Here is a 27,988-nt window from a genome sequence, read left to right on the forward strand (position 1 = left end):
ACCTTCACCTGGAATGTGTCTCATATTGTTTAATGAATGTGTTACTTTTAACAGTCATTTGTTCGAAATGAAAAATTGTCCTAAAACAAGGAATTTTTTATCTTTTACTTTTTACTTGTTTCAGTCATTAGACTGTGTCAATGCTGGGGCACCATTTTGAAGGATTTTTTAGTCAAATGAATTGACCCCAGTACTATGTTTTTGTTAAGTCTGATACTTATTCTATCGATCGCTTTTGCTAAACTGCTAAGTTACAGGGATGTAAATACAAATACCAGTTGCAAAGTGGTGGTGGGGGGACAAACACAGATACAAAAACAGGCATGCTCAAACACACACACACACACATATACGACAAGCTTCTTTCAGTTTCCATGTACCAAATCCACTCACAAGGCTTTGGTTAGCTTGAGGTTATAAGAGGAAACACTTGTCCAATGTGCCACTCACTGGGACTGAATGTGGCACCATGTGGTTGGGAAACAAGCCTCTTTACCACACAACCATGCCTGCACCTCTGTTGATGAATATTGAGAATCTCGCATCCACTTGTCAGCTATTTGCAATGAGTGGGTGACTACAAAACTATATTGTAATACACCACCCTGGTGGCCAATGGTGACACAAAACATCAGAGCTAGAAATACAAGTTTTACATCCCTTATGGCAATTCTCTTCTATATAGTTGATCTGGAAGAAAATAATGTTGAAATGGAGTACTCATGTAACAATTTATTTAAAAATTTACGGTTTCATACTCTATTCCAGTATACTGTTAATAATACAGTATTTACATGCATGCATGGATTACTGATTTCTATCTTTAAAAAAATCTCTTTAAAATATCTGTATGACAGAATTACCGCATTTGTTTTTCCACAAAATCATCGTCATTTTAATGTCCTCTTTTCCATGTTTGTATGGGTCAGATGGAATTTATTGAGGTATATTTTCTACAGCTAGATGGCCTTTCTCTCACCAACCTTCACCTGTTTCCAAGCAAGGTAATGTTTCTCCATAGCTAATATGTTCTTGCAGAATATTGAAAATGAAAGACACTGCTTGTTTGACAGTGACAATCATTTACAGCTATCACATGATTTCAAGACAAGGACACACAAATACAGACACATTCACACATATATACAACAGGCTTCTATCAGTTTCCATCTACTAAATCCACTCACAAAACTTTGGTCAACCTGTAACTATAGAAGATATTTGCCCAAAATGCTCTGCAGTGGGAGTGAACCTAAAACCACGTTCTTAGTCAAACAACTGTTTGTAAAATAGAGATGTGTTTTATGCAAGAGTGCATCTTATACTCCAGCAAATACAGTATGTTTCTGTTGGTTTGGCACATCACGATTAAATCATTATCTTTTTTGGTCAAGCATTTGCTCAATTTGTTTTTCAATCATAAAAGCACCTTTATAGACTCTAGTGTATACTAACCACGAACAAAAAACTACCCTAGTTTATGCATCTAGATTTTGGCACAAAGTAAACACATTCAAAATAATCTTCCATAAAAATGCCCTTGTGCATTTTGTATTTTTTTTTTATTTGTTAGAATATTGGAGGTACATTTTTATTGTTTTTTATTTTTTTGGTTTTCTTAAATATAACAGTTAATATCTACTTTACTTTATTATTGCAATTACTTTGAATGCAAATATATGACTTTAATTGCTTTCTTATATTCTTGCAGATATGGGAATCCAAATAGAAAATGGTATTTTCATCAGTCGCATTTCTGCTGGTTCAGTAATAGCAAAAGATGGAATGCTTATTGTTGGGGACAGAATCAGCAGTGTAAGTTTAGCCTCTCTCTCTCTCTCTCTCTCTCTCTTTACATATATATATATATATATATATATATACACACACACGCACCTCAACTTAAGTCATTTCAATTTAAGTCATTTTCAATTATACATCAAAAATAATATATAGAAAAATGAAAATCAAGTTAAGTCATTTTACTCAACTTTAAGTCATTTTACTCAACTTTACGTCTGTCTGCCACAAATATTGGAATTATAAAATCACTAGAAAACTGTTAAAATAACATAAAATCATGTTACTCTACAATAAATAAGAATGAAAGCATATAAAATCATTAAAATAGATTCTGTAAATGTGAAGATACACACCATACAGTAGTGTAGCTTAGTGAATGAAATCAGGAAACCAGCTGTGTTGTCTTATTGGCCTTTCGGAGCTCATATTGCACTGTAGTTCCAATATCTACCGTGAGGCATCGTTGTCAATCGTGATTCCCATGATTGTTTTGAATTCAGATTTGTTTATGTCTGTTTAACAGCTACTTTCTCATTCTCATTCATTTGTAACTTTATTTTTGGTAAATTTTGATCCTTTCACTTGCATGATTTTCATTAAGAAAAAGAAGACTCAAATTTTTTGTGTGGAATCAAGTACCCTGACCTCCTAATATGCTGCAAATTCCTTATTTTTGTTCAGAAAAAGTGGAGGGGGGGCGGACCCCCCCCCCCCCCCCATATCCCAGAATCATTGGAAATTTTTTTCTTTCATTGACTGAATTCCAGTGACCTCCTAATATGCTACAAAACCCTTTTTGGGGTCTGGAAAATGGGGTAGTGTGGGGTGGAACCCTTGGAAATTTTACTATTTCTTTCTTTACCCATAATTTTAGATAACATTTTGCAGAAATACATTTTTGAGAGAGTGTGGTTTACATTAGATTGAAAATTCAAAGAAGTTTGAAATGAATATGTGAAAATGCAGAGGTTAAAGAAGTTAGTGGTAGCAAAGTGTGGAGAGATAAACGATAAATTCATCTTAAAAAAACAGAGTTTTTGCATTTATGAGTGAAACAGAATAAAATTTATAATATTAACAAAGTATCTTTTTCCTACCTCTCAAAATCACTGTATTAAATATATATAATAATCCCGAATTGATTTTCCTAGCTTGCCAGTCAAACCGTCCAACCCATGCCAGAATGGAAAGCAGAGGTTAAATGATGATGGTGATAATGATATATTATGAAATAATTATGATAGATTGTTACCCAGTCAATGTTTAGGTAAACTTTGTCACCCACTCACTCTCTCTTTCTTTTTCTCTCTTTCTTTCTCTCTCTCTCTCTCTCTTCTCTCTCTCTCTCTCTCTCTCTCTCTCTCTCTCTCTCTCTATCTACACACAATGAAACACATTTCTGTGCCAAAAATAGATTTTTCCTTTGCAATTTCTGGCAGTCCAGTTTTCCATCTGCCTTTTTTTGTGTGCAAAAATAAGGGGTTTGCAGCATATTAGGAGGTCAGGATACTTGATTCCATGTAAAAAATCCAAGTTTTTTTTCTTTTTCTTAGTGAAAATCGTGCAGGTGAAAGAATCAAATAATATCTTATTTTTTGCCTCCATGGTTCCTAAGAAAATAGATAGTAAAAGTGCTAAGCATCATGCTATAGCGCTGGACGATAAACTGGCCAGGGTAAAATGCCATGAAATGGTGAAAAATTGTAACAATTGCATGATCTTTTAGGATGAGTCAGACAACTGTGTCAATGATTGTACATAATAAAGATAAGGTTTTAGGACATATCAAATCTGAAACCCCTGGGATGAAGAACACTGTCATCAATAAGAAAAGAGGCAACATCTTTGAAGAAATGGAAAGTCTTCTTTCTCTTTGGATTGTTAGGTTGAATCATCAGTGTGTTGCTATTAGTCAAGAATTCATTCAAGAGAAAGCATTGTCTTTGTTTGAGGACCTGAAGGAAAAGTATCCAGATGAGAAAGATTTAGAGTTCAAGGCAAGTCAAGGATGGTTCATGAGATTTAAGGAGAGAAGAAATTATCACTCCATTAAGAAGCAAGGTGAAAGTGCATCAGCTGATGACCAAGCAGCAGCGGAATTTCCTTATGCATTCATCAAAGAAAACAGTTTCTTCCCGAACAGATTATTAACGTAGACGAAATTGGATTGTGTTGGAAAAAATTGCCAGACTTTCATTCATTTCCAAGGAGAAAACTATTCCAGGTTGCAAGGTCTCATAAGAACATGTGACCATTATGTTGGGAGGTAATTGTGCAGGAGATTTTAAGTTAAAGCCATTGCTTGTGTATCATGCACACAACCCCTGTGCCCTGAAGGACATATCCAAGGCATCTCTCCCTGTTATATGGATGGATAATTCAAAAGCATGGGTTTATTGTTGCTGTTTTTGAAGATTGGCTCTTCAATCATTTTATCCCAGCAACAGAGAAGTACTGTAAGGAGAAGGGGATTCCTTTTAAGGTTTTACTTCTCTTAGATAGTGTTCCTGGCCACCTGCAAAACATCATAGATTTTTACCCCAACGTTACCGTTGTAAACCTCCCTCTGAACACCATGTCTCTTCTGCAGCCAATGGATCAGGGAATAACTGCTATCTTCAAGTGTTACTATATGAAGTAAAATAAAGAAGAGGAAGTCGAACCTGAGCCACATCACTTTACCATTAAAAAAATGCAGCAAGCATTTGCATATATTAAAAAAGTCTTTCTATGTTCAAGGATATGGATTCAAATGCTCAATGCTTTTCCAAGATTATGGGGGCTCCTTATAATGTAATCCTTGAGGAGAAAAAGAAGACAGTTTAAGGAACTCTGAACCGGTTTTTAAGTGCATTGAACAAGAACAGCCAGAGTCAGCTGTTGATGTTGACGATCCACAACCATCTGCATGTAAACTTCCAAGTTGTATGTACGTATTGGTAAATTTAAAATTATTATTTTTTTTTTTTATTGTAAAATAATAATTACTGAATTTGTTATTTAGCTTAAAAAAGGCTTTTATTTTCCCATGTCTTATTGCAAACCGCATTCATAAATATAGTGTCCGCGATGTATGGTAAACACTTCCAAATTGTATTCGTAAATTTAGATTACTTTTTTTTTACTGTACTGTATTATTCAAAATGCATTCATAAATAAAGTACAGACCTGGAAATGGTCGTTATTGGTTTAGCCTAGAGGCAAGTAAATTCGACCTAGCCTAGTCTAGAGACAAGTTAATTCGACTTAAGTCATGTCTCCTGGGACCAATTAGCAATGTAGGGTGAGGTATGCCTATATATATATATATTTATATTTATATTTACTTTAATTTTGGTAAAAACCTTGTAACATTCATTTAAGAGCTCTTACGTCATTATTTGGCTACCACATTTTATCCTACAGTTGGGTATATTCCAGTGCTGGCTACACATATGGGATTCCTCTTTGTATATGATTAATACAAGAATAATATAACACAAGGATGGAGGATATCAGGCCTTAATAGTAGATCACAGAATTTGTTTCTGCACCACACACTAGCTTTAAGTGGCTAAATTTATATTCATTTACCATTAGGGAAGAGCATTTTTTATAATGATTATTTACAAAGGCGGGATAGGTGTTCTCATCTTGTTTATTATAAATCCGTCCATTATAAATGATACTCTTTTACTCTTTAACTTGTTTCAGTCATTTGACTGTGGCCATACTGGACTTATTCTTTGTAAGCCTAGTTCTTATTCTATCGGTCTTTTTTGCTGAACCGCTAAGTTACGGGGACGTAAACACACCGGCATCAGTTGTCAAGCGATGTTGTGGTCACACACACACACACATATATATATACGTATATACGACGGGCTTCTTTCAGTTTCTGTCTACCAAATCCACTCAAGTCTTTGGTCAGCCTGAGGCTATAGCAGAAGACACTTGCCCAAGGTGCCATGCAGTGGGACTGAACCCGGAACCATGTGGTTGGCAAGCAAGCCACCCACCACACACCCACTTCTACGCCTATGATGTACATAATTCCTCATCTCAAAAAATATAGAGTAATGATTATGTAGTTCAATATTTTCAGCTACAGCTGTGTGTGGGCACTTCGTCAGGTAGAATAGGATTAATTCCTGTTTTGGATCTTTCTGAATACTCTGGGTATATGATGAAAATTTCTTTCAGCCAATCAAATTATGAGATTCCAGAGGACACAAGCATAAACACATAAGTAATATTACAATAATACCACCAACAACGTGCATGTGTGTATGTATTTGTGTGTGTGTGTGTGTATGTATGGGTATATATATATATATATATATATATATATATTATATATATATATATATCATCATCATCATCATTTAACGTCCGCTTTCCATGCTAGCATGGGTTGGACGGTTCAACTGGGGTCTGGGGAGCCCGAAAGCTGCACCAGTCCAGTCAGATCTGGCAGTGTTTCTACAGCTGGATGCCCTTCCTAACGCCAATATATACATACATAATTAATGAAACATATATCAGAAAAGATACACACTCTACATACAGGTAATACCCCACTTCACAAGACCCCGAGTTAATGAGTTTTATTTTTCAGCTCACTTTTGTATGGTGAGCTGAAATTTTTCAAGTACAAGATTCAAATTTTGAACAAAGTGCAAAAGTTTCTACCACCATAACAACTGCTTCTGCGTGTTACTGCGAAATGTATAGTGAGCAAGAAAAAGCTTCTTCTAACTCAAGACTTTTGTGTGGGGTTCAGAAAACGGTTACAATGATAATATTTTTATTATAAATTATCTTGATATTCTTTTTACCTTACATAAAATATTTTTTACATTCTACTATTGTTTTATTGCAATTTATTTAGGAATATTATAAATTGTATAGGTAAAATATTTCTCTGGGAACAAATGATTTATAACATTGCTATTATGGGAAATTATTGCTCTGCTTTATGAGTTTTCACTTTACAAGCAGTCTCTGGGAACAAATCAATTCTTATATCGAGGCATTACTGTATATATATATATATATAGATACATACATACATATATATACATATATATATATATATATATATATATATATATATATATATATATATATATATATATATATATATATGTATATACACTAGCTGTTGGACCCGGTATTGGTCGTGTTTTCCATGTTGAAGTTAAGCCCACTTCTGACCTTGTATTGAAATCTTCTACATTTCCCTTGCCAACTATTACCCATTAAGATGTTATATCTGGTTTGGCATTGATTTCACCCGGTTAACACTTTCAACATACTCCTACATAGTGGACCGTCTGAAATCGCAGTCAAACTTATGGGTGTACATTGACCCGTTGAGAGTGATGTTTGTTTATTTCTCTCCCCTCTGTACAAAATTGATCAGCATGTCCAATCTCAGCAAAATCCGAAGAAAAGTGTTAAGGTTATGTCATAAAATAGAATCCATGTGACCATTTACATGAAAATATCCCACTGGCTTTTAAATCCCAATATATGAATAATCAATGTTTCATGTCGAAGCGCTTAATTTTACTCATGGGTCAATGTTCTTCAAAATCAGTTCATTATTTTATTGTGAGTGAATTTTGATGATTTCTGCCTTTCGCCAGTTTAATTTTAATTCTACTACATGACTCTGACCTTAAGCTTTACCGAAATCTCAAGTTTCATGAAAATCAGATGTATTCTGTAAAAGTTACAGTATAAAATATTAATCTTATGGGTAATTGCATACAAAAAGCCTGTTGATTTCTTTAAATCCCCAATCACGTGCAATTATCGATTTTTAGTCAACTCTTCATGCTGGCATCAACTAATGGACATGAACTGTAACCATATATAAAATTTCTAAAAAATCGATAAGAATGTCTCTAAGGAAATGCTTATTTGCAATTGTGCCCTTTTCAAGCCCTTTTGAATGAAATAAACACCTTTACTGTCTCCCACACCACAAATTTTATCTACATCTCAAATTTCATTAAAACTGGATAAAAAATATAAAAGTTACAGCCAAAATAAAATCTCTATGGGTATTTGCATGCAAAAAGCCTTTTTATTTTATAAAATGACTGCTCAGGCACAATTATCGATTTTTTTGTCAACGCCATATACTGACGTCAACTCATTGCCATGAGCCTTGCTCACTCATCAATTTTCATCAAAATCAAACAAAAAATGCAAAAGCTGCAGGAAAAATAACATCGTTATGGGAATTTCCATTCAAACACCCAATTGAGCTAAAAAAAAAATCAATGCGTTTTGAACATTATCGAGTTTTTGAAAAATTCTGGCCTTATTTGAACTTCAGGGCATGTGATCTACCTATGTGCCAAAAATCATTAAAATCGGTTGGGTGGTATGGGAGGAGTTAGAGTAACCCCAAACTCACACAGAGACACCACTACACTTTTATGTATGGCGATATATATATATAAAGTATTTATGTTTAGTTCAACCCCATATACTGAAGCTCTTAACAACTGTGATTACAAAGGAAAAGTACAATATATGAACAACAAATTTCACACAAGTAATAGAATACATAAGAATAGAAAAATGAAAAAATCATCTGGTGTAATCTCCTCTTCGATATACAAGTCTCCACACCAATAGCTAAAATACTACAAAAACACTTCCACTCCAGCCACAAGTACTACCTTTTAATTAACAAATGCAATGTAAAATTGTCATACTCCATCACCAGCTTTGAAAAAACTGTAGTCAATTACAGCTACCAAAAATTGTCTAAAAGTGAAAAACCTAGACTCACACACACACAGTAACAATTGAAATTGTAGAACACCTTAACTCTGCCCTCTTGAAGGAAACTGTCTCTCGAAGAATATATATATATATAGTACAGTGGTAACCATGAACACAAAAATATGGCAATTAAAATTTTTTTAAATACTCCATTTGGCATCAGTTGGAAAATGCTCTCACTTGTACAATCATAGCAAGGTAACAACAGTCCCTGACAACTTTGTACTAATGAATCCTAGCTCATTCTAACTTTCATGGACCAAATTCTGAATTGAAACTCTATTAGTATCTTCTTGTGAGCACAAACTCTGAAAAACACTAAGACAGTTCAAACTAATAGTTTTTACTAGCAGCTAAGCTTGTTAATATCTCACCAAATCCCCTCCCCTACATACACCATAATATACAACAAAAATACACTTTCACATCTTTACACTAAGCAAATACTCAACAATCTATCTAAAAGGTTCCCTATCTCCAACCAAAATCCTCACAAAGGTATATATGTGTGTGCAAGTATGTTGTAAGATTCTTTTATAATTCTTTTCTTTCTTTCCTTTTTAATTTTTAAATTGCTTTTTGTTATTACCATTTTTATACACACCCTTTATAATGCCCCACTTTTGCATATAGAGGCCTAAGATAATACATTATAAAATATCTACATTCAAAAACAGAATTGAAGACATATTTGTAAACTCAGCCTCCATAACACACTAGGAATAAAATCTCTATTTACTAATCCAATTGTTTATAGAACAATGAACACCCTGGGTGAAACATACAGACCAACAACCACTACACATAACTAAATACTTTTGTGAACATCAAAGCACAAGAGAAACATTTTTCTATACTAACAATGCCATAATATGCCTGACTAATAACCACCACCTTCCAAATAAAAATAATACACTAAATAACAACAGGAAACAAGTATAGAAACTGACTGACTAAACCACCTATTTACATTCTTTTGTGAACCCCTAAAAAGTCCATTACAAATAAGTTGACACACCCAGTTATTAAGGTTTTAAATACTAGACTTTGCACTTCTGACCCTTGCATATTCAAATTCAATAAAACCAAAATTAACTAAACCACTAACACATCCTGTGTCTACCTAACAAAGAAACACACCTAAACATACACACTTGCTTTCAAGGCTGTACATATATGAATTAACTCTAAACAATAACATAACACCAAATTTAATCAATAAAAATTTATCCATAACAACCTACCCTAAAACCTAACTATAACCACACTCAAACACATACACCCAAGTAAGAACACCTTCATTCTGCCCTCTTGAAGGAAACTTTCTCTCAAAAAATGCCATATTTAACACAGTGGTAACCACGAACACCACACCAGATACTATATCTACATATATAGGAGCTACAGCAAACCAGTTCAAGATACAGTGCAACCAATGCATGCACACTTTTCACAACTCAAACAGGAAAAAGATACATCACTATGTAAACATATATGGCAGTTAAAATGAAAAAGTACTCTGTTTAGCATCAACTGGCACAACAGAAATTATATAAAGCCAAAATTTACTCTAATGCATTAGTCTGATGATGGCATAACTAGCCAAAACTTCAAAGTCACAGTCAACAATATTCTTGTTTAAGAATGAGTGTGTGTGTGTGCAGTGGGATTGACCCCAAGACCACATGGTTGGGAAGCAAGTTTCTTATTCACACAGTCACACCAGTGTACACACACACACACACACCACATTAATTTTCTTTGGCTTTGTTATTAGATTTACTTCAGATAATACTAGTTTCAATTTTAGTAGATCACTGATTGCTTTAACATAATCCACATGCAGCCTGCAGGTCTCTCTAAATGGTATGCCTAACGAGCAATTACCTTTAATTTTTTTATCAGTGTGGCCTACCTGATGAGCTATGGCTATGTCTTATGCAGCATGTTTCTCATAAAAGGTTGCTTATGTCTGCTTTAAAGAATAAATTTTACCAGTTGCTACTGACACATTTTGGTGTCTAAAAGACAGCAACTATGAACAGTTGTTATATTGAATTAAATATTACTCATATTAATAAATAAAATCATGTTGGTTTAATGTTGTTTTTTTTGTTCCATTTTAGATTAATGGTCAGAACATTGATTGTATGTCTGCTTCTGAAGTAACCAAAATATTACAGACATGTGGAGAAATGATAATGTTAGAAATTTGGCGACAGACTGCTTCCCCTGCCAATTCAACTGGTTCTTCTCCAACACCTATCTGCCAAACCATGATTAGATCATTGCATGAACAATCTGTAATTTCTGCTGCAACCTCTGATCATTCCTGCAATGAAGCAGATAAAGATCACCTTTGGGATAGTGGCTTAGAAGAAAGCAAAGACAGTAGAAGTGTTCGGCACAGTGGTTCCCAAACCGACAGTTTGGACAGTCCACAACCTCCACATAGGAAAAGCAACAAATCTTCACATCAAAAGGAATCTGAAAATAAAAGCCGACACAGTGCATCTGACAAGCTTTTAGAGAAAGCATGGGATTTTTTCAAAAAAGGTCGTCATAGTAAATACATTGATAAGCAAGAAAGAAATGCAGCACAAACTGATGAAGACAAAGTAATTGCAGAATTTAACACCATGTTGAATGAGCAAGAGAATTACAATGGTCGTAAAAAAAAAGAACTTGAACATGAAAATAGTGGTACCTGGCCAAAATACAGAGGAATGCAAACCAATGTGTCTGGTCAGGGCACTGTAATAGTTTCATCACAGAAACGTAAAGACCGTCCACCATTATCTGTAATATTACAGGACTGTGTGCCTTCATACAAATCCCCTCCTGTCCCTCCAGAAAGAACTCACTCTTCATTTGCAGCCTCCATCAGACATAGTCCTCAGAATTCTGAGGTTGGCAGACAAATGCCATCTGCAAACAGACATAGTCCTCAGAATTCTGAGATTGGGAGACAAACTCTATCTGCGAACAGTCAGACATCAAAATTGATGAAGCTGACTACATTAAATCCTTATTTAACCAAATCTGTACCCCCTCCTTCAACCAAAGACCATTTTCAGAAGAACATGTCTGATTGTAAGACATTGCCTTCTAGCCACACTCCTCTTCACTCAAGTCCAACAGCACTTGATGCAGTTTTTATTGACTCTTATTCCAAAGGTGTGCGACCAAAGTCCATACCCAATAAATATGAAAAGAAATTCCATCCTCTGCCTGCAGCTTTTAATCATGTCACAGCTCCACAGCTGAATCAAAGGCGTTCTCACCCATCTGAAATGCCTTCTTTCCATCCTTCAACACCATTCATCCCTAAAACATCATCTGTTTCGCCACCTTTACAAGATTGTGGTAATTTTCACCGACTCCCAGACAGGTTGTCTCCAGTTGTCACAAATCCACGTGCTAGAAATGCATCTAGTTATTCCAATAGGTAAGATTTTTGGTTCCCTATTTTTGAAAGAAATAATTGCTTGGTTAGTTTGGCTATTTTACCTTTATTTTTATGTTTCTTTTTTATTATGTTGATTTGCTTGGACAGTTTGTAGTTCAGATCAAATATCTTACAGCTAGATTCTGTTCTTGATTGGTTATGTGTATGTCTAATAGAAACATACATACATACGTTGTGTGTGTGTGTATGCTTATGATCATCTTTTTAATGCCTATGTTTCTTTGCTTGCATGGATTAGGTGATATTTGTTGAGACAGATTTTCTATAGCCAGTTGCTCTTCTTTTCACCAACTGTCACTGTTACTAAGGCAATATTTCCCTCGTCTTTTGAGCATAGACACTATAGTGGCTAGATGTGTTCCCACAAAAGATTGCAAACAAATGACACAGTTTGTAGAATGGTGACTTTTGTTTACAATTAGTGCTCAATGTCAAGAGAGAAAGAGAATTGGAGAGACAGAGAGAGTAACACACACACGCACACAAACTCACACATACCACAAGCTTCTTTCAGTCTGTCTACCAAATTCAGTTACAATGTTTTGGTCAGCTTAGGAATGTAGTAGAAGATACTTGCTTAAGGTGCAATACATACCGTATTTTCCGGCATATAATTTTTCAGACCATAATTTATAATAAAAAAAGGTAGATTGACTTAGTCACCCAAGGCGACTTTGGAGGACTGAAACTCCCATATAAAATGCAGCAGGATTTGGGAAGATAGTGACAATGTTTGAATGCTTACACTACATGTTTACATTGTATATTTTGTTGACCCGTATACCAGAAAATACAGACAGCGCGTGTGTGTGTGTGTATATATATATATATATATGTACATATTGGCATGTATGTATGTACATACTAGGCATATTTCTATTGATTTGGAAGAAGGTTGCTGACTATATGTTTCAGATAAATTATTCTGTAAGTAGCATCCACATTTCATATGTTTTGTATACTCAACACAATTTTTCAATGATAACTAATCTTATCCAATGTTCTTCCCTCTCACTTCAAATAAAAGCATTTCTTCTGATGACATTTTGGCAGTTGTCATCAATCACTGCTTTCTTCTCCTGCTTTATCTTCAAATTATATATAAAACTCTATCTCTCTCTCTCTCTCATCCAAATATATAAAAATATTGCCAATATTTACAGTGTTAAGTGGAAGTAACCTCTTTCCTCCTCCTCATCATTTTAATGTTAACTCCTTCCCCAGCAAAGGGTTAACATTTTTTGAGGAAAACATTTCATTTTCAGATGAACTTTTTTATTGCTTTTTTTATTATTTTAATGCTGATTATGGAAATAATTTTTGTTTTTATCTATTTCCAATATTTTACTTGAAATTTTATTTTGAAGATACCATTTTAGGCAAAATTCCAATATTTTTTTTTATTTATCGCTTTCTTTTTCCAACTTTATCATCAAAAGTAAAGGGGAATTACACGTTTATTTTACTCGCTTTTTTTTTTAGCATGTCTTCTCAAAAATCTTTTTTTTTTAATATATATTTTTTTTCAATTTTCACAACTGAAAGTAAATGTAAATAAAATACTGTACTCATTTTATCTTTTATTTTACCTCATCTTCCCATACATCTTACTTTCTCTGGCATTTTATGAATGATTATTTGGTATGGTATTTTTCAAAGCATGGTGGTGCACATTAAGGTACATTACAGAGTTTACACATATATTGTGACTCTTTCCTGACTGGTTTCCCTCTATGGTCACATTTCAGACAACACATGGCACATTTTCTTGTTGAATTTATCTTCTTTTCTGTTGTTCGGATTTCCATTGGAAAATGTCCTGGTGTAAAGCACGAACATCCTGGTGAAGTCGAAGGTCTCCCTACTATTTTAGTAGATTGTAAATCTGCCCCATATTTTGTGATGATATCTTGTATAATCAGTATACAAAATTTCAGATGTGGGAGGGCTGCTTTTCCTGCCTCAGTGACTGCTACATTGTACACTAAGAATTCCATACTGCAAGATCCATCAAATGGAAGAAGACTTTCTTGTAATATTTCTTACTCCATTTCCTTGTGATGAGATAATCTACTAGTTATTGGTCCACCTTGTCAACTCCATCCATTGTAAAATTGTAATCATATACAACTGCTGGTTTCTTCACAGGCCCTTGTCTTGTCTCAACACCCTTCATAGCAGATTTGTGAATGGTTGAAATACTGTAACTTCCCCTTTTTTCAATTTTGCCCTTTTCAGCTGTTCAGGCACTTGCTTTCTATTCAAATGAGAGTTCCATAAATATCAGTGTAGCGACTAACCAGAGTATCAGCTAATTGCAAACTAGTGTAAAAATTATCCACAGTAACACAGTAACATTTACAAAGTAAAGGCTTCAGCAGAGACAGCACAACATGAGAACTCCTGGGATATTCCCTATATTCTGAATCAAACTGTATTCCTTTGCCAACATAAATGATTACTCTAAACACATATCCAGTCTTTGCTTCACACACACAAAAAAAAAACCTTAACTCCTTTTTAGAGGTATGTACTGCACCTATCCTAAACTTCCCTTGACTAGCATAAGGCTTTCATCTATAGATAAATGTTAGGGGTATAACACTTTATAAAGTTCTCTCTAAACATCATAAACACATCATAAACTTTATACAATTTTGAGTTGGGATGTGTTTCTGCATCAAAAGTTTAATTATTCACAAAATGAAGAAGATACTGTTTTATCTTATTATGACATTTCAAACTGATCAGCTCCTGAAAAATTGGTCTTTGAAGTAGTTCATCTTTCAACCAGTTAATTTCTTGATCTGGCATTTTCACAACACCCCCAAGTATTTTCAAGGTGAAACACACACAAATTTCTGCTTTTGTTACAGGGCACCACATACAATCTCTTTCTCCACTTATTCAGCAGAGCGATTAGTTTTGTCCACAACTCAACCAATAATTCTGTTGTCACAAAAAAGACAAAAAAGAATCCAAAGGAGTCATATCAGCTGTGTCTTGATTAATTGATATTCCAGGATTTTCAGTGACTAAGAAGCATGATGGTGGAGGAAGCATGCTGTCTTCTGACACCACATCAACACCAAATTTGTCCATCCTCCTCCTTCTCCCTTGAGAGAGAATAGCCATTATCAGACAAGCTTGCACTCTCATCTCATGTATCCAAGCTTCTAATAGAAGGTTCATACTCATTGTCATCTTCTGAGCTCAACATCTAAGCATAATTTGTATTTAAACAAAAAAAAAAAAAAAAATGAGAATTGATGTATAAACTCATTTGTGACTGTTTTTGAAATGATATGTTTTGGATGAGTTTACTCATTGCACTCTGTAAAAGACAAATTGGGTGAAGACAGGTGAACTCATCTTTGCCAGGTGAGGGCTTGAGGCAGATTTTCTATAGACTGATACTCCAACTGGACATGTTTTCATGTAAGATTGAAAATGGACACCGCTTGTATAATGATGTCACTCCCTCACAACTATCATATGATGTCAAAACAAAGAGACAATAATACATGTATACACACACTTATACACAAATACACTTTCATATATATGTATACATATATATATATATATATGACAGATAACTTTCAGTTTCTGTCTAGCGAAGTCACTCACAAGTGGTCAGCTAGGACTATAGTAGAAAACATTTGGCAAAGGTGGCATGCAGTGGGACTGAACCCAAAACCACGCAGCTGAGATTCAGACAAAAATATTTCTAAATTTCCTACTTCCACAGTTTTCTCTATTCTCAGCAAACACAAGAATATGTTGTTGAAAGCCAAGACTCCCTCTGTCAAATCCAGCTACATTGATGCCTAAATTGAGGATACTATTATCCATTCCCATTTTCCCTGCCAATGGGCACCAACATGGTCATGAAATTAAGAAGTTTGCATTGCAGCTACATCATTTCGGATTCAATAACACTGCATGTCACCTAGCACAAGTGTCTTATATACTAGCATCAGGTCAATCAAACCCTTGTGAGTAAAGTTTGGTGGATAGAAACTGCATGACTGTCCATTCGGGACACTGTTCCTATTCTTGAATTGTAGACTTAGTTACCCAGTCATTACCATTTGGTTTCTTGAGTATATTTAGTGGAGTTTACTCTGTTGTGCTCAGGGCCAAGTCTTGTATCTGAGGATAATTTTACCAATTTTGCAGACCCTAATAAGGGATTTATCGACCTGTTCTTCTTTCTTTAATTAAGCTATTTGAAAGAAAACATTAAAATAATTCCTTTGGTGCCTTACACTGCTTATTTTACTCAATGGTTAAACACAAGCTTTTTCTTAGGAACTTGTATATTGAAAGTACTTCTTAAGATGAACAAATTTTAAAAAGAGGAAATGTGGGTACTTCAAGTTTAAATTTTAGGTTGATTCTCCAATGTTTTGTTCACTTTACAGGGATATAAAATGATGTGTTTACTCACAGTTTTTAAAAGTTACCTATTAATCTATCCATTTGTCATAAACAAGAGTTTTAGCAATATTTAACAATATAAAACTTCCCAAACTATACACTTGCTTGGTCTCAGTTTCCATTTATATTTCATGGTAAGTCTATTTCTTCACTCTAACAAATATTGTTTTGAACAACAACTGAAATGAAAGCCTGTTACCTTCATATTTGGAATGATGCATATGTCTCTGTTGCTAGAATGTCAGATTGAACCCAACCAAAAACCTGTTACATAAGCCTACCATGTATCACCTCCTCTAATCTATGCTTTACTGTAAACTGAATGTCTTGTGCCTTAAGGGACCCACCAGACCCTTTACAGTCTTTTCCACCCATCATCTCCATCCTGAACTTGGATGAGATACTTTAACCTGTTCATCTTTCAAGAACTTTCTTAATCTTCTTTTTGCATTCATACTTCTCGCACTTGACTTTCCATGATATATCTTCTTTAAGTGTGATAACACAGGCTGCTATTTTAAACTAATATTGCTTCAGTTGCACATGAAGAAATTTTATTCAACCAGCCAGCTAATTGCAACCTCAGTAATTTTTTAATCACTCTCTTTCTATATCAGTGATGGCAGATTTTGCCTTGGCATCAGTTCTTGTTATTCCTTCCCTGCCTTTATCTTATTAAGTACAACATAATAAAAATTCCAAATACTTTGTATCTGCAAATCAAATATTTGTTTTTTTAATCATTTGCATAAGCCTTTCTGGATCCCATTATTTTTTAGTGTTGCTGGTCAGACCACATTACTTCGACAACCAAACCAAAGTTCAATCTACCAAGTACCCAGTCATTCAAGCAATGGACCAGTAAACACAAGTTCTTCAACTCTTGGATCCAACACTCATTCAGTGTCTCCTCGGCATAGCTCTCAATCTTATATCAATACTTCAATTCCTGAGATGGAAGCTGACCGTACACCCTACCATTTGCGCAGTATAGACTTCCGTTCTAGTATGTCACCCACATCATCACAGCCTGTAAGTTGATTTCTTCATAAATCTAGTAACTAAGTCAGTCATCTATTTTGATTTCTTCAGAAAGATTGTAAGCTGCAAATAAACAGAGTCCATTGTGCTAATTGTGAATTTTGGTTCATATCATTTTGATTCACTTAGATTACTAATGATTTTGAACAAAAAAAGCATAAATATTATCACTTCCTTTTACTCTTCTCTATAAGTCTTGAGGCCTGTTATCTCTGTAGTAAACCATTATTTAGGTATGTAGTAAGCTTTGTTGGGTAGGTAGCAACAAAGTAAAGTTTGCTTTAGCCTGTTTAAAGATTGCTATGTAAACTGCAGAATCTGTAAAAGCCATGTAACCCATATTAACATCTGTAACACACATGAAATGTTTGCATGTATAGATGTGTGTGTACAAGTATAGCTAATCTCTGGATGTTGCTAATTGTTTTATCTACTTGGTCAAAGAGAGGGAGAAAGGCTGTAGTAGTTGTTAGTATACATCAATGTTACAAAAACACAGACTGGACAGTCTAATTTACAAGACTACACTGTCTTCAAGACATACACAGGGTTTAAATGTCACAAGCAAATGTATATAAAATGGTTGAAGGATGGTGCAGTGATGAGATTCAAAGAAAGTTTTATGTATATATGTTTGTTTTTTTATTATTTTAACGTTTTTTTTCTTTTTCCTGATCTTTCAGAGCACCAATAATAATACTTCATCACACAATGAAGACTTTCCATACAGTCGGCTTCAGCGCTACCCATTACATTCTCGTGAGATTCAGGAGTTCAGTGGATGCTCTACATTTCCAAAGCATGGTCATGAACGAATACGTATTCCATCCAATACCAGTGTAGTAACGAAATCTTCTGTGGGACGAATTTCTACAAGTTCATTTGAAGTTGGTAAGGAAATCATAAACTTCTTTCTATTCTGTTTCTTTGAGATTTCTGCTGCAGTACGTCATCTTCATCATCATCAACATTGTTTTAACATCCACTTTTCCATGCGTTTCATGAGTCAGGCAGTTTATTGAGACAAATTTTGTATGGTTAGATGTTTTTCCTATTGCCAACCCTCACCTGTTTCCAAGCAAGGTAATATTTCCCATGGCCAGACATTGCTTCTATGACTGTAATCCTTGTTTACAACCATCATGTCAAGACAAGGGTACACTCAAAAATGCATGCACACACACACACATATAAAACTGTTATATCCTTATGCCTCCAATATTGTAGTACGGTCGATATTGTTGACATTAGATAAAGAGTACACTGTAACCGTGTTATAAGAATACAAAATGGAAACAGCGGCAGTAACAAACATGTAACAAACCAACAATCAATATTTCTAACACACTAACTCAAACTGTAAACTATACTTGGACTTCGAAAACCAAACTAAGAACTGCCAACTACATCAGACTGCTACCATTTTGTATGTAGTGGCCCTGTCTATTCTCATCTGCTACCATTTTGTATGTAGTGGCCCTGTCTATTCTCTCGCCACGACATCTCCCTTTTTTTTTTGAGATTTTGAGTTCCGAAGGAATAAAGAAATTTTATTTATATTATTATTTTTTAGTATCTTTTTCGCTAGGGCCTTATCTCAAGGTGTTCGGTCTGCTTCCATTTTTCTCATGCTTGTTCTATGGGACTCCACTACTTTTGGTGCTGGGACATCAGCTACATCAAAAAATACTTCCAAAGGAATTTCTCTCCATTCTTTGGTATGTCTCTTCTCTACCTGATTTATGTGTCTCCTTTGTTCTCAGTATGGTCCTTTAATTTCATACATCATACTTCCTATTTTTTTGGTTACAAGGCCATCCTCCCAGTCTTCTTTATCATTTTTGTAGGTTTTAAAATCTCCTACTTTGAAATGGTTCGCATTTCCTTTACATCTTTTTTTTGTCTGGCAATAACTTATCAAAATTGATTTTATTCTTCTCATGAACATCTACTCTATGGGTGACTTTCCTGAATTCGTACTTTGGATTTGGGGTTAATCTAATGCTTCATCATTACATAATTCATTTCTAGCTTTTCTTAACACTCTTTTGAACATGTCCACAAATCTTTCTACCTGCCCATTTGACCTTGGATGGTAGGGTGGAGTGAAAATATGTTTTATCACATGTATTTTACCCCAAGAATTGCATTCCCTTACCAGAAACTAACATGTCAGGAACACCATACCACGCAAATAATTCATATAGGAACTTTATAGTTGTCTTAGCGGTTGGTTTATTGCATCTGCGTACCTCTGGCCACTTTGTACAGCTGTCTACAATGATTTGATAGTAAGCGCCATTCACCAGTCTGGCTTAGTGGATATGTAACCTAGACCATGGGTTCTCAGTCTCCGGCCATGATTGATATTTTACTGGTGGGGCTTTGGCCACAAGCATGCAACCTTAACATGTTCTCACCAAATTTTCGATATCCTGGTTCATAGTCAGCCAATAGATGTAGCTCCCCATCAGAGCTTTCATCCTTGAAATTCCTGGGTGTCTGCTGTTGAACTGCTATACATGTTTTTGTAATGTAGTTGGTCCAACAGCTCTTTGCACATACATCAGAATATCATCGCATATTGAGAAACTACTCAAATTTTCTATTTTTATTCTGCTTATTTTTCTAAAGCTTCTTTCATTTTTGTTAAATCCTCATAGCCTACAGATTTCATCATTATGTCCTGTGCAGTTACTTGCAGTTCTTGGATAACATTAGTCATAATACATTTTATTTCATTTTCTGCCTGCAGTGCGGCTATCACAGTATCCTCTAGTGGTTCTGTATTTTGGGGAATTAGTCTCGATAGACAGTCCACATGACCAATTTTTTTTGAAATTGTAATTTAGTAATATTATACCCCAAAGTTGTAGTCGGTTCATAAACCCTTTATGGGTAGGTAACCCTTTCTTTGCCCCATAAATTGATAACAATGGTTGATGATCTGTTTGTAACAGAGAATGTCTACCATGTAGAAACCTGTGAAATTTTTTACAACAAAGATAATCAATAGAGCTTCTTTTTCTGTTCGTATTTTTTCTCTACCATTGCTATTGAGCACAAAACATGAATCACTGGTTGCATAATTCCATCTTTATACTTGTGTAGCAAAACTGCTCCTATTCCATACTCTGAAGCACCAGATGCTACAACGTCTATTTCAGGATCAAATGTGCTAGAGACAAATCTGCGATTAAAATTTTTTTGAATTCTTCACACATATTTCTGCAATTAACTGACCAATTTCACTTTACTTCCTTTTTCAATAAGTCATTCAATGGAGCTCCTGATTTGTGATTGTTAGGAATGTAGTTTTGGTAGTAGTTTGCCAGCCCAAGAAACGCTTGTAATGTTAGTATATTTGTTGGAGCAGGCATATTCTTTATTGCGTCTGCCCTCGACAGTCAGGCAGTATACCATTTTTCTCAATTATTTGCCCTAAGTACCTAATTTGAGGCAAAAAGAATTCACATTTTTCTTCACTCATAGTGAACACATACTCTTTAATTTTCTTGAACACAGCTTTTATATGCTTCACATGCTGTTCACTTCAATTAATCTTGATCTATATATCATCCAAATAAGGGATTGCAAAGTCACAATCAAATAACATAGCGTCCATGATTTGCTGAAATATTACCGGTGCAACCTTTAATCCAAAAGGTAACCAGGTATAACTGTACAATCCTCTATGTTTATTTATTATCAGATACTTTGAGCATTTGTCATTTACTTTAATCTGTAAATAAGCATCAGACAGATGCAATTAGGAGAAAATTTTTCTACCATTTAATTTTGCAAAAATGTCCTCTGGAGTCAGGAGTAGGTGATAGCATGTTTTTAAGCAGCCATTTAATCCTGTAGAGAAATTGGCACACAACCTAATCTTATATTTTTTTTAATGCACACAGTGGGCGCCACCCACTTTGAGTAATCCACCTTTTTCATGATTCCACTCTTTTCCAGTCTGACCAACTCTTCATTTACAATTTCAATTGCCACAAATGGTACTTTTCTGTTAGATTTAAATACAGGCACAGCATTTTCATTTCCTTGAAAGCAGGCTTCAGTCTTTTTACATAGACCTGAGTCCTCTAGTAGTACTTGAGGAAACATCTTTTTCAATTTTCTCCTCAATTCCTCAGATGATTTATTTTTAACAAGACAACCATTTATGTTTTTGCCATAGATACTTAGGAGGAGGTGTTATAAGTCAAATAACTCCAGCCAATCTGTACCACACAGATTGATTGTTTTCTCCACAATGAATATTTTTGCTTCGCATGTTTCTCTTTGGAATGTGACATCTGTACACATTTCACCCATGAAATGTAATTTATCACACATCATGCCATGCACAATTTTCTCTGTTTTACATAAATTCAGTTTCCTGATTTTCCTCCATGTATCCTAATTTATGATTGAAATATCACTACCTGTATCCAACTATAGTTTAATATTTATCCCGTTTATTTTTATGTGTATAAATTTTCTTGTTTATGTGTTGTAATCACTTTCTGCTGAAAACACCTTAGAAATCTTTGCATTCAACCCTCATAATCTTGTCCTGCAGTGTGAGCTCTTGTGACCAAGTTTCTGACAACTGTAGCATCTTTGGTTTTTAAACAGACACTCTTTTCTGAAGTGTAGGCCTCTACATCTATAACATGGATTGGGGCCTGACACTCTTTTTGTTTGTACTTCCTGGGTCAACACATCTTGAATTTTTTTCATGTTGTGCCTCAGTTTTACCATTGTTTAACATTCTTCTGCAATAGTCTGTAGAGTTAAGTCTTGATTCGCTTGCTCCATTTTGAGAGAATCCTTGCCCAAATTTCTCTATCTTCAGTTGCCGTAAGGCCTTGTACGAAGATAAAGGATTTAAACATACCCTGAGTGAGTTCATGAAGTTTAAAGTTTACACACATACGGTTGACTACTCCAGCATATGTAATAAAGTCGTCATCATCATTTTTTGTTAAGTTCCAACACTCCATTCAAGTGTTAAATAACAAAGTTTTGTCACAAAAGATATTTGATAGTAATTCAATAGTTTCTTAGAAATCAATCTCACTCAACTTTTTGGGCAATATAAAGTTAAAGTAGTATTTATGCTCACCCAGAGCTATCTTGCATATTAATAGCCTCACTTTCTCCTCATCCAGCCATGACTTGCAATCTTTGTTAAAAGTGTTTTCCTGCCTTCTATAGTACACAGGAAATGTAACACCCTCCTCCAGATTATAAGTGAATTCTGAAATCGAGTTTGCCACGCCATCTGGTATAAATAAACTCACTGAATTTTTGGACTTCCTTAACTGTAACTCAATTAACTGTTGTTGTTGTAATATTTCCTTCTGCAACTCCTGTAGTTGTTCCTGTTGCTTCTCTTGAAGCTGTATTACTGTAGCTAATAGGTTCTCCATCATTATCATCATCATCATCGTTTAATATCCGTTTTCCATGCTGGCATGGGTTGGACGTTTTGACTGGGGCTGGCAAGCCAGGAGGCCACACCAGGCTCCAATCTGTTCTGGCAATGTTTCTGCAGCTGGATGTCCTTCCTAACACCAACCACTCTGAGAGTATAGTGGGTGCTTTTTACGTGCCACCGGCACAGGCACAAATGATCAAATAATCAATGTAAGCTTTGAAAAATCCTTGTCACTAGATGTTATATCCTTACACCTCCAATATCGTAGTATGGTTGATATTGTCAGTGTTAGATAAATAATACCTTGTAACAGCATTATAAGAACACAAAATTGAAACAGCAGCAGTAACAAACCAACGATCTTTTACGAACCAATCATCAATATTTCCAACACAATAACTCGAACTGTAAACTGTACTTGAACTTCGAAAACCAAACTACGAACTGCTGACTACATCAGACTGCTGCTATTTATCTGTAGTGGTCCGGTCTCTTCTCATCAGAGGGTGTCGTACTTTCGCCACAACAAAAAAGAGGTCACAGGATGTATTTATGAACGATTTCAGACAAAGAACACTAAACTGATAATAATAAAACTGAAGTGAAGAGCAAGTATATAGTATATATGGTTAATTGGCATAAAAAAAATGACCATCCCCAAATATAACAATACACACATACACACACCACATACACAATGGGCTTCTTTCAGTTTCCATATAGCAGATCCACTCACAAGCCTTAGGTTGGCCTGAGACTATAGAAGACACTTGCCCAAGGTACTACTTTGTAAATCTGAACCCCAGTCAGATTTCATTGTTGGCTGCTTAGTTATAGAAAATGATATTGCATGATGAATCTTCCACTCCCATATTTTATAACCCCACCCATACACACATCCTATCTCTGCATTTAATTATTTATTAATCACACATCAAATTTGTTAATATTTGATTTAACCCCTGTTTAAATACACTGCTTTTGTTTCAATTAATCTTGAAAATAAAGACTTCAGCAAAAAAAAAAAAAAAAAAAATCATTATTAAGCTTGTGTTCAAAATATAAATTCACATGAAATTTTGATGGAAGGTTTTAGTTAAGATCTATAAAACAGGAAGTTTGTATCAGAACCTGATCATTTTCAGGTGAGTTAGTACCACAAGGGTTAACAATATTATTATTTATTTAGTGAATTGTGTTGAATTTAGATAATTTAGTGTTTTATTATTATGTAATATCGCCTAATTAACTCTATGTTAAATTATTCTTGCAGTATCAGAACGCAGCAGTCCAATGTCACCTGTGATGTTTCCTTTGGAACGGAGTTCCACACCTTCTCTAGTGCCACCTTTATCTAATTTTTGGGTCCATTCGAAACAAGGAAGGAAGTAAGGAAATGTTTTTAATCACCTCATCAAAGGAAGAATAATATATTAATATTATCTTTCTTTTTTTCTTTGCTAGTTAACCTGGGCACAAACATTAAATATTTGTTCATATTTGTATATGCTGTTTGGATGTGAGTAATTCCTGTGCAGTACTTCATGTCATCATTGTTTTAACATCTGCTTTTCCATGCTTGTGTAGTATTAGCAGTATTCATTGATACAGATATTCTATGGCTAGACATGTTTACACAGAAGATTAGAAGCAAGGGACATCAATTATATGACAGTGTCATTCATTTACAATTTTTATGTAATGTCAAGACAGGGAAATACATGCAAAGATACTGTCTCATGAATGTGCATGTGCACACACCTACTACTTATTTGTACTTGTGGTGACATTCACCTGGCGTTGATTGCGCCAGCTCCAACCAATAAGTTGCTTGGAGTTTTAGTGGAAATACAAGTTCATATGTCGTCCCGGTCACATGCATATATACTTTGAGATAGTGTGATCTGTAGCAGCCTGTCTTGCCATCAATTGCCGACTATCACAGAGGACTCAATGACCAATTATCAGAGCAAACAACACCTGGGTTTAAAGCAAGTTCTAGAGACAAGCTTTAATAAAACTTCACTCCCAGTGATCTTCCAGCATTCCAGACACCAGTGTAGAACTTCTGAGTGCCCATGCTATTGCCAGATAGTTAAATCAAATCAAATCAAATCAAAATAGATGAACATCAATGGAATTTGTATCTTTGTGGTACCAGTGCCGGTGGCACACAAGAAAACCATCCGAACGTGGCCATAGCCAGTACCGCATCGACTGGCCTCCGTGCTGTGGGCACGCAACAAACACCATCCGATCGTGGCCGTTCGCCAGCCTCATCTGGCACCTGTGTCGGTGGCACATAAAAACACCATCCGAAGACCCGGCAAGACTAGTCAGGCCATAACCCGTGGCCCCTACCTGGGACGTAGTCAGTCCACCTGTGCATACCTTCCTTCTTGTGACACTTGTGAAGACCTGTTGAGGCAAGTGAAAATCAAATCAAATCAAAACAAATCAAAATAGATGAACATCAATGGAATTTGTATCTTTGTGGTACCAGTGCCGGTGGCACACAAGAAAACCATCCGAACGTGGCCGTAGCCAGTACCGCATAGACTGGCCTCCGTGCTTTGGGGACGTAACAAACACCATCCGATCGTGGCCGTCCGCCAGCCTCATCTGGCACCTGTGTCGGTGGCACATAAAAACACCATCCGAGCGTGGCCGTCTGCCAGCCTCGTCTGGCACCTGTGTCGGTGGCACATAAAAACACCATCCGAGCGTGGCCGTTCGCCAGCCTCGTCTGGCACCTGTGTCGGTGGCACATAAAATCACCCACTACACTCTCGGAGTGGTTGGCGTTAGGAAGGGCATCCAGCTGTAGAAACACTGCCAGATCTGACTGGCCTGGTGCAGCCTTCGGGCTCCCCAGACCCCAGTTGAACCGTCCAACCCATGCTAGCATGGAAAACGGACGCTAAATGATGATGATGATGATGATTATTGAACCTACACTAGGTTCATTCATCCTTTTGACAGGTCTTGTATTTAGCCCTGCTGGGTTCCTAGCAACCCTCTTCACAAGGCAAGCCTAGTGGAGGAGCTGGTTTAGTCGCCAACGATCTGATCATGCAACAGATTGTACTGGATTCCATGTTACTAGTAACATTCATGAGAGACCTCACAAGTGGCCTGATATCAGCACACACATGCACGTGCAATGTCCTTTCAGTTTCCATCTACGAAATCTACTCACAAGCTTTTGGTTAGTTTGCAGTTGGACTGAACCTGGAACCATGTAGTTGGGAAACAAACTGCTTAACCACACAGCCATCCCTGTACCCAATGTAACTGAAATAATATCAAGCATAAAATTTCTGACATATAAAATAGAAATTTATGTACAAAATTTCTAAGCACAGTTAGCTATAAAGTACATTTTTATAAAAATTATTTTCAGTTGTTCATTTTAAATGTCAAAATATTTTTTGTTTATGTAAGTTCATTTTTTTTCTGGGGCAGTCCAGTAAAGAGGTTTATTAAGTATAAGTATGTATGATATTTCTACACACATACACTTAAATATGTGCCACACACACACACACACACATACAAACACTTACAAACAGATCATGATAGTTTCCAGTTTCTTATTACTTACATAAACAAATAAAAAGGTAATACATTGTTTGGAGTTTAAAAGAATTAGCTGCAGGTAAATTCTGTAGATTAAGGAAATATTATAAGATTGTCTTCAGAAAATATGATGAAAGTTTTGATTTAAAATTTTCTTATCCGATGGAAATGTTAAATGTTATAGCTTTGCTTCGTAGTTTTATTATGCTGTCCTTGTTCTACCATAATAAGAATATTCATTTCTGTTTCAGACCTAAACCAGGTGATACACGAAGTATGAGCATTGAAATGTCTTCAGAACCTGTTGGCTTCAAAATTGAAGCCTCGAAATCTGGGGGCATTTTTGTTTCATCTATAAGTGAAAATAGTTTAGCTGTAGAACATGACTTGTATGTTGGTGATCAACTTCTTGAAGTAAGTTTCCTTTGCAATTTGAAATTAACAGGACTGATAATAATAATAAATTAGCTGTCAATGTTTAGGGGTGGAACCAAGTTTCTCTCTTTGATTTTTTGACTGAAGATCATGTTATAAAAAACATGTTTGATTTCTATAAATATCTGCTCTTGTATGTAATTCTCATCATTATCATCATAACTCTCTCTGGTGTGGGCCTTTGTGTCTAACTCTACTTTCCACATGGGGTCCTCAGCACAGAAAAACAACTGGTACTCAGTCGGTTATGATGACAAGGGTTCCAGTTGATCCAATCAACAGAACAGCCTGCTTAGAAAATTAACATGCACATGGCTGAGCACTTCTCAGATGCTCATTTACAACTATCATGCAATGTAAAAAACAAAGAGACAAAAGCATGCAAAGCTGTGGCTGTGTAGTAAGAAGCTTGCTTCCTAACCACATGGTTTCAGGTTCAGTCCCACTGCATGGCACCTTGTGCAAGTGTCTTCTATAGATATGGGCTGACCAAAGCCTTTGCAGTGGATTTGGTAGAGAGAAACTGAAAGAAGCCCACTGTGTGTGTATGTATATATATATATATATATATATAAAAAGCAATAAGAAAATGGAGGGGATCTTGAGGTGGTATTCATCAACTTTTAGACATTATATTATGTCCTATTCATTTCTAAAAAAACAGTTATAACAATATACATACATAACATATTATGCTTTACATATATAAAAGTACCAGTAATTATAAAAATATACAATGTAGAATATAGAAAGTAGAATAATTTCTTACAGCCGTTTCAGCCAAGAGGTCATAGTACCCCACTTTACTTCCATCCCTTCAGTGAACTGAAGTATTTGGTAGATAAGATTAAGGTACTTGGGGGTGCCTCTGGGCTTCAACAGAGAGTTTAGAAAGTTTATAAGGTTAAGTTGTAAATATAAATACATACATATATACACACTTTTACATATGCTGATGACCTTGCTCTAGTAGCTGAGTTACTGCCAGAACTAGAGAC

At 35.4% G+C, this 27,988-nt stretch overlaps 1 protein-coding gene and 1 long non-coding RNA gene across 2 annotated transcripts in view; one reads left to right on the forward strand and one right to left on the reverse strand.

Moving 5' to 3' along the window:
* The window catches only part of LOC115213855 (disks large homolog 5), a 186,609-nt gene that overhangs the window by 122,949 nt on the left and 35,672 nt on the right, over nucleotides 1-27,988 (forward strand). The window contains exons 9-14 of the mRNA XM_029782794.2: nucleotides 1,712-1,815; nucleotides 10,713-12,034; nucleotides 17,278-17,530; nucleotides 18,223-18,430; nucleotides 24,250-24,364; nucleotides 26,807-26,969. Coding sequence (XP_029638654.1) covers nucleotides 1,712-1,815; nucleotides 10,713-12,034; nucleotides 17,278-17,530; nucleotides 18,223-18,430; nucleotides 24,250-24,364; nucleotides 26,807-26,969 — 2,165 coding nt within the window. The remainder of the gene's footprint in view (nucleotides 1-1,711; nucleotides 1,816-10,712; nucleotides 12,035-17,277; nucleotides 17,531-18,222; nucleotides 18,431-24,249; nucleotides 24,365-26,806; nucleotides 26,970-27,988) is intronic.
* LOC118764307 lies at nucleotides 4,455-27,492 on the reverse strand. The gene is made up of 4 exons (XR_005000118.1): nucleotides 27,481-27,492; nucleotides 12,348-12,352; nucleotides 6,211-6,216; nucleotides 4,455-4,585 (listed from the first exon to the last, which is right to left on the reverse strand). It is a non-coding gene; the product is annotated as an uncharacterized LOC118764307 (long non-coding RNA).

Source organism: Octopus sinensis, linkage group LG7 (assembly GCF_006345805.1).
Source record: "Octopus sinensis linkage group LG7, ASM634580v1, whole genome shotgun sequence".
Taxonomy (NCBI): Eukaryota; Metazoa; Mollusca; class Cephalopoda; order Octopoda; family Octopodidae; genus Octopus; species Octopus sinensis.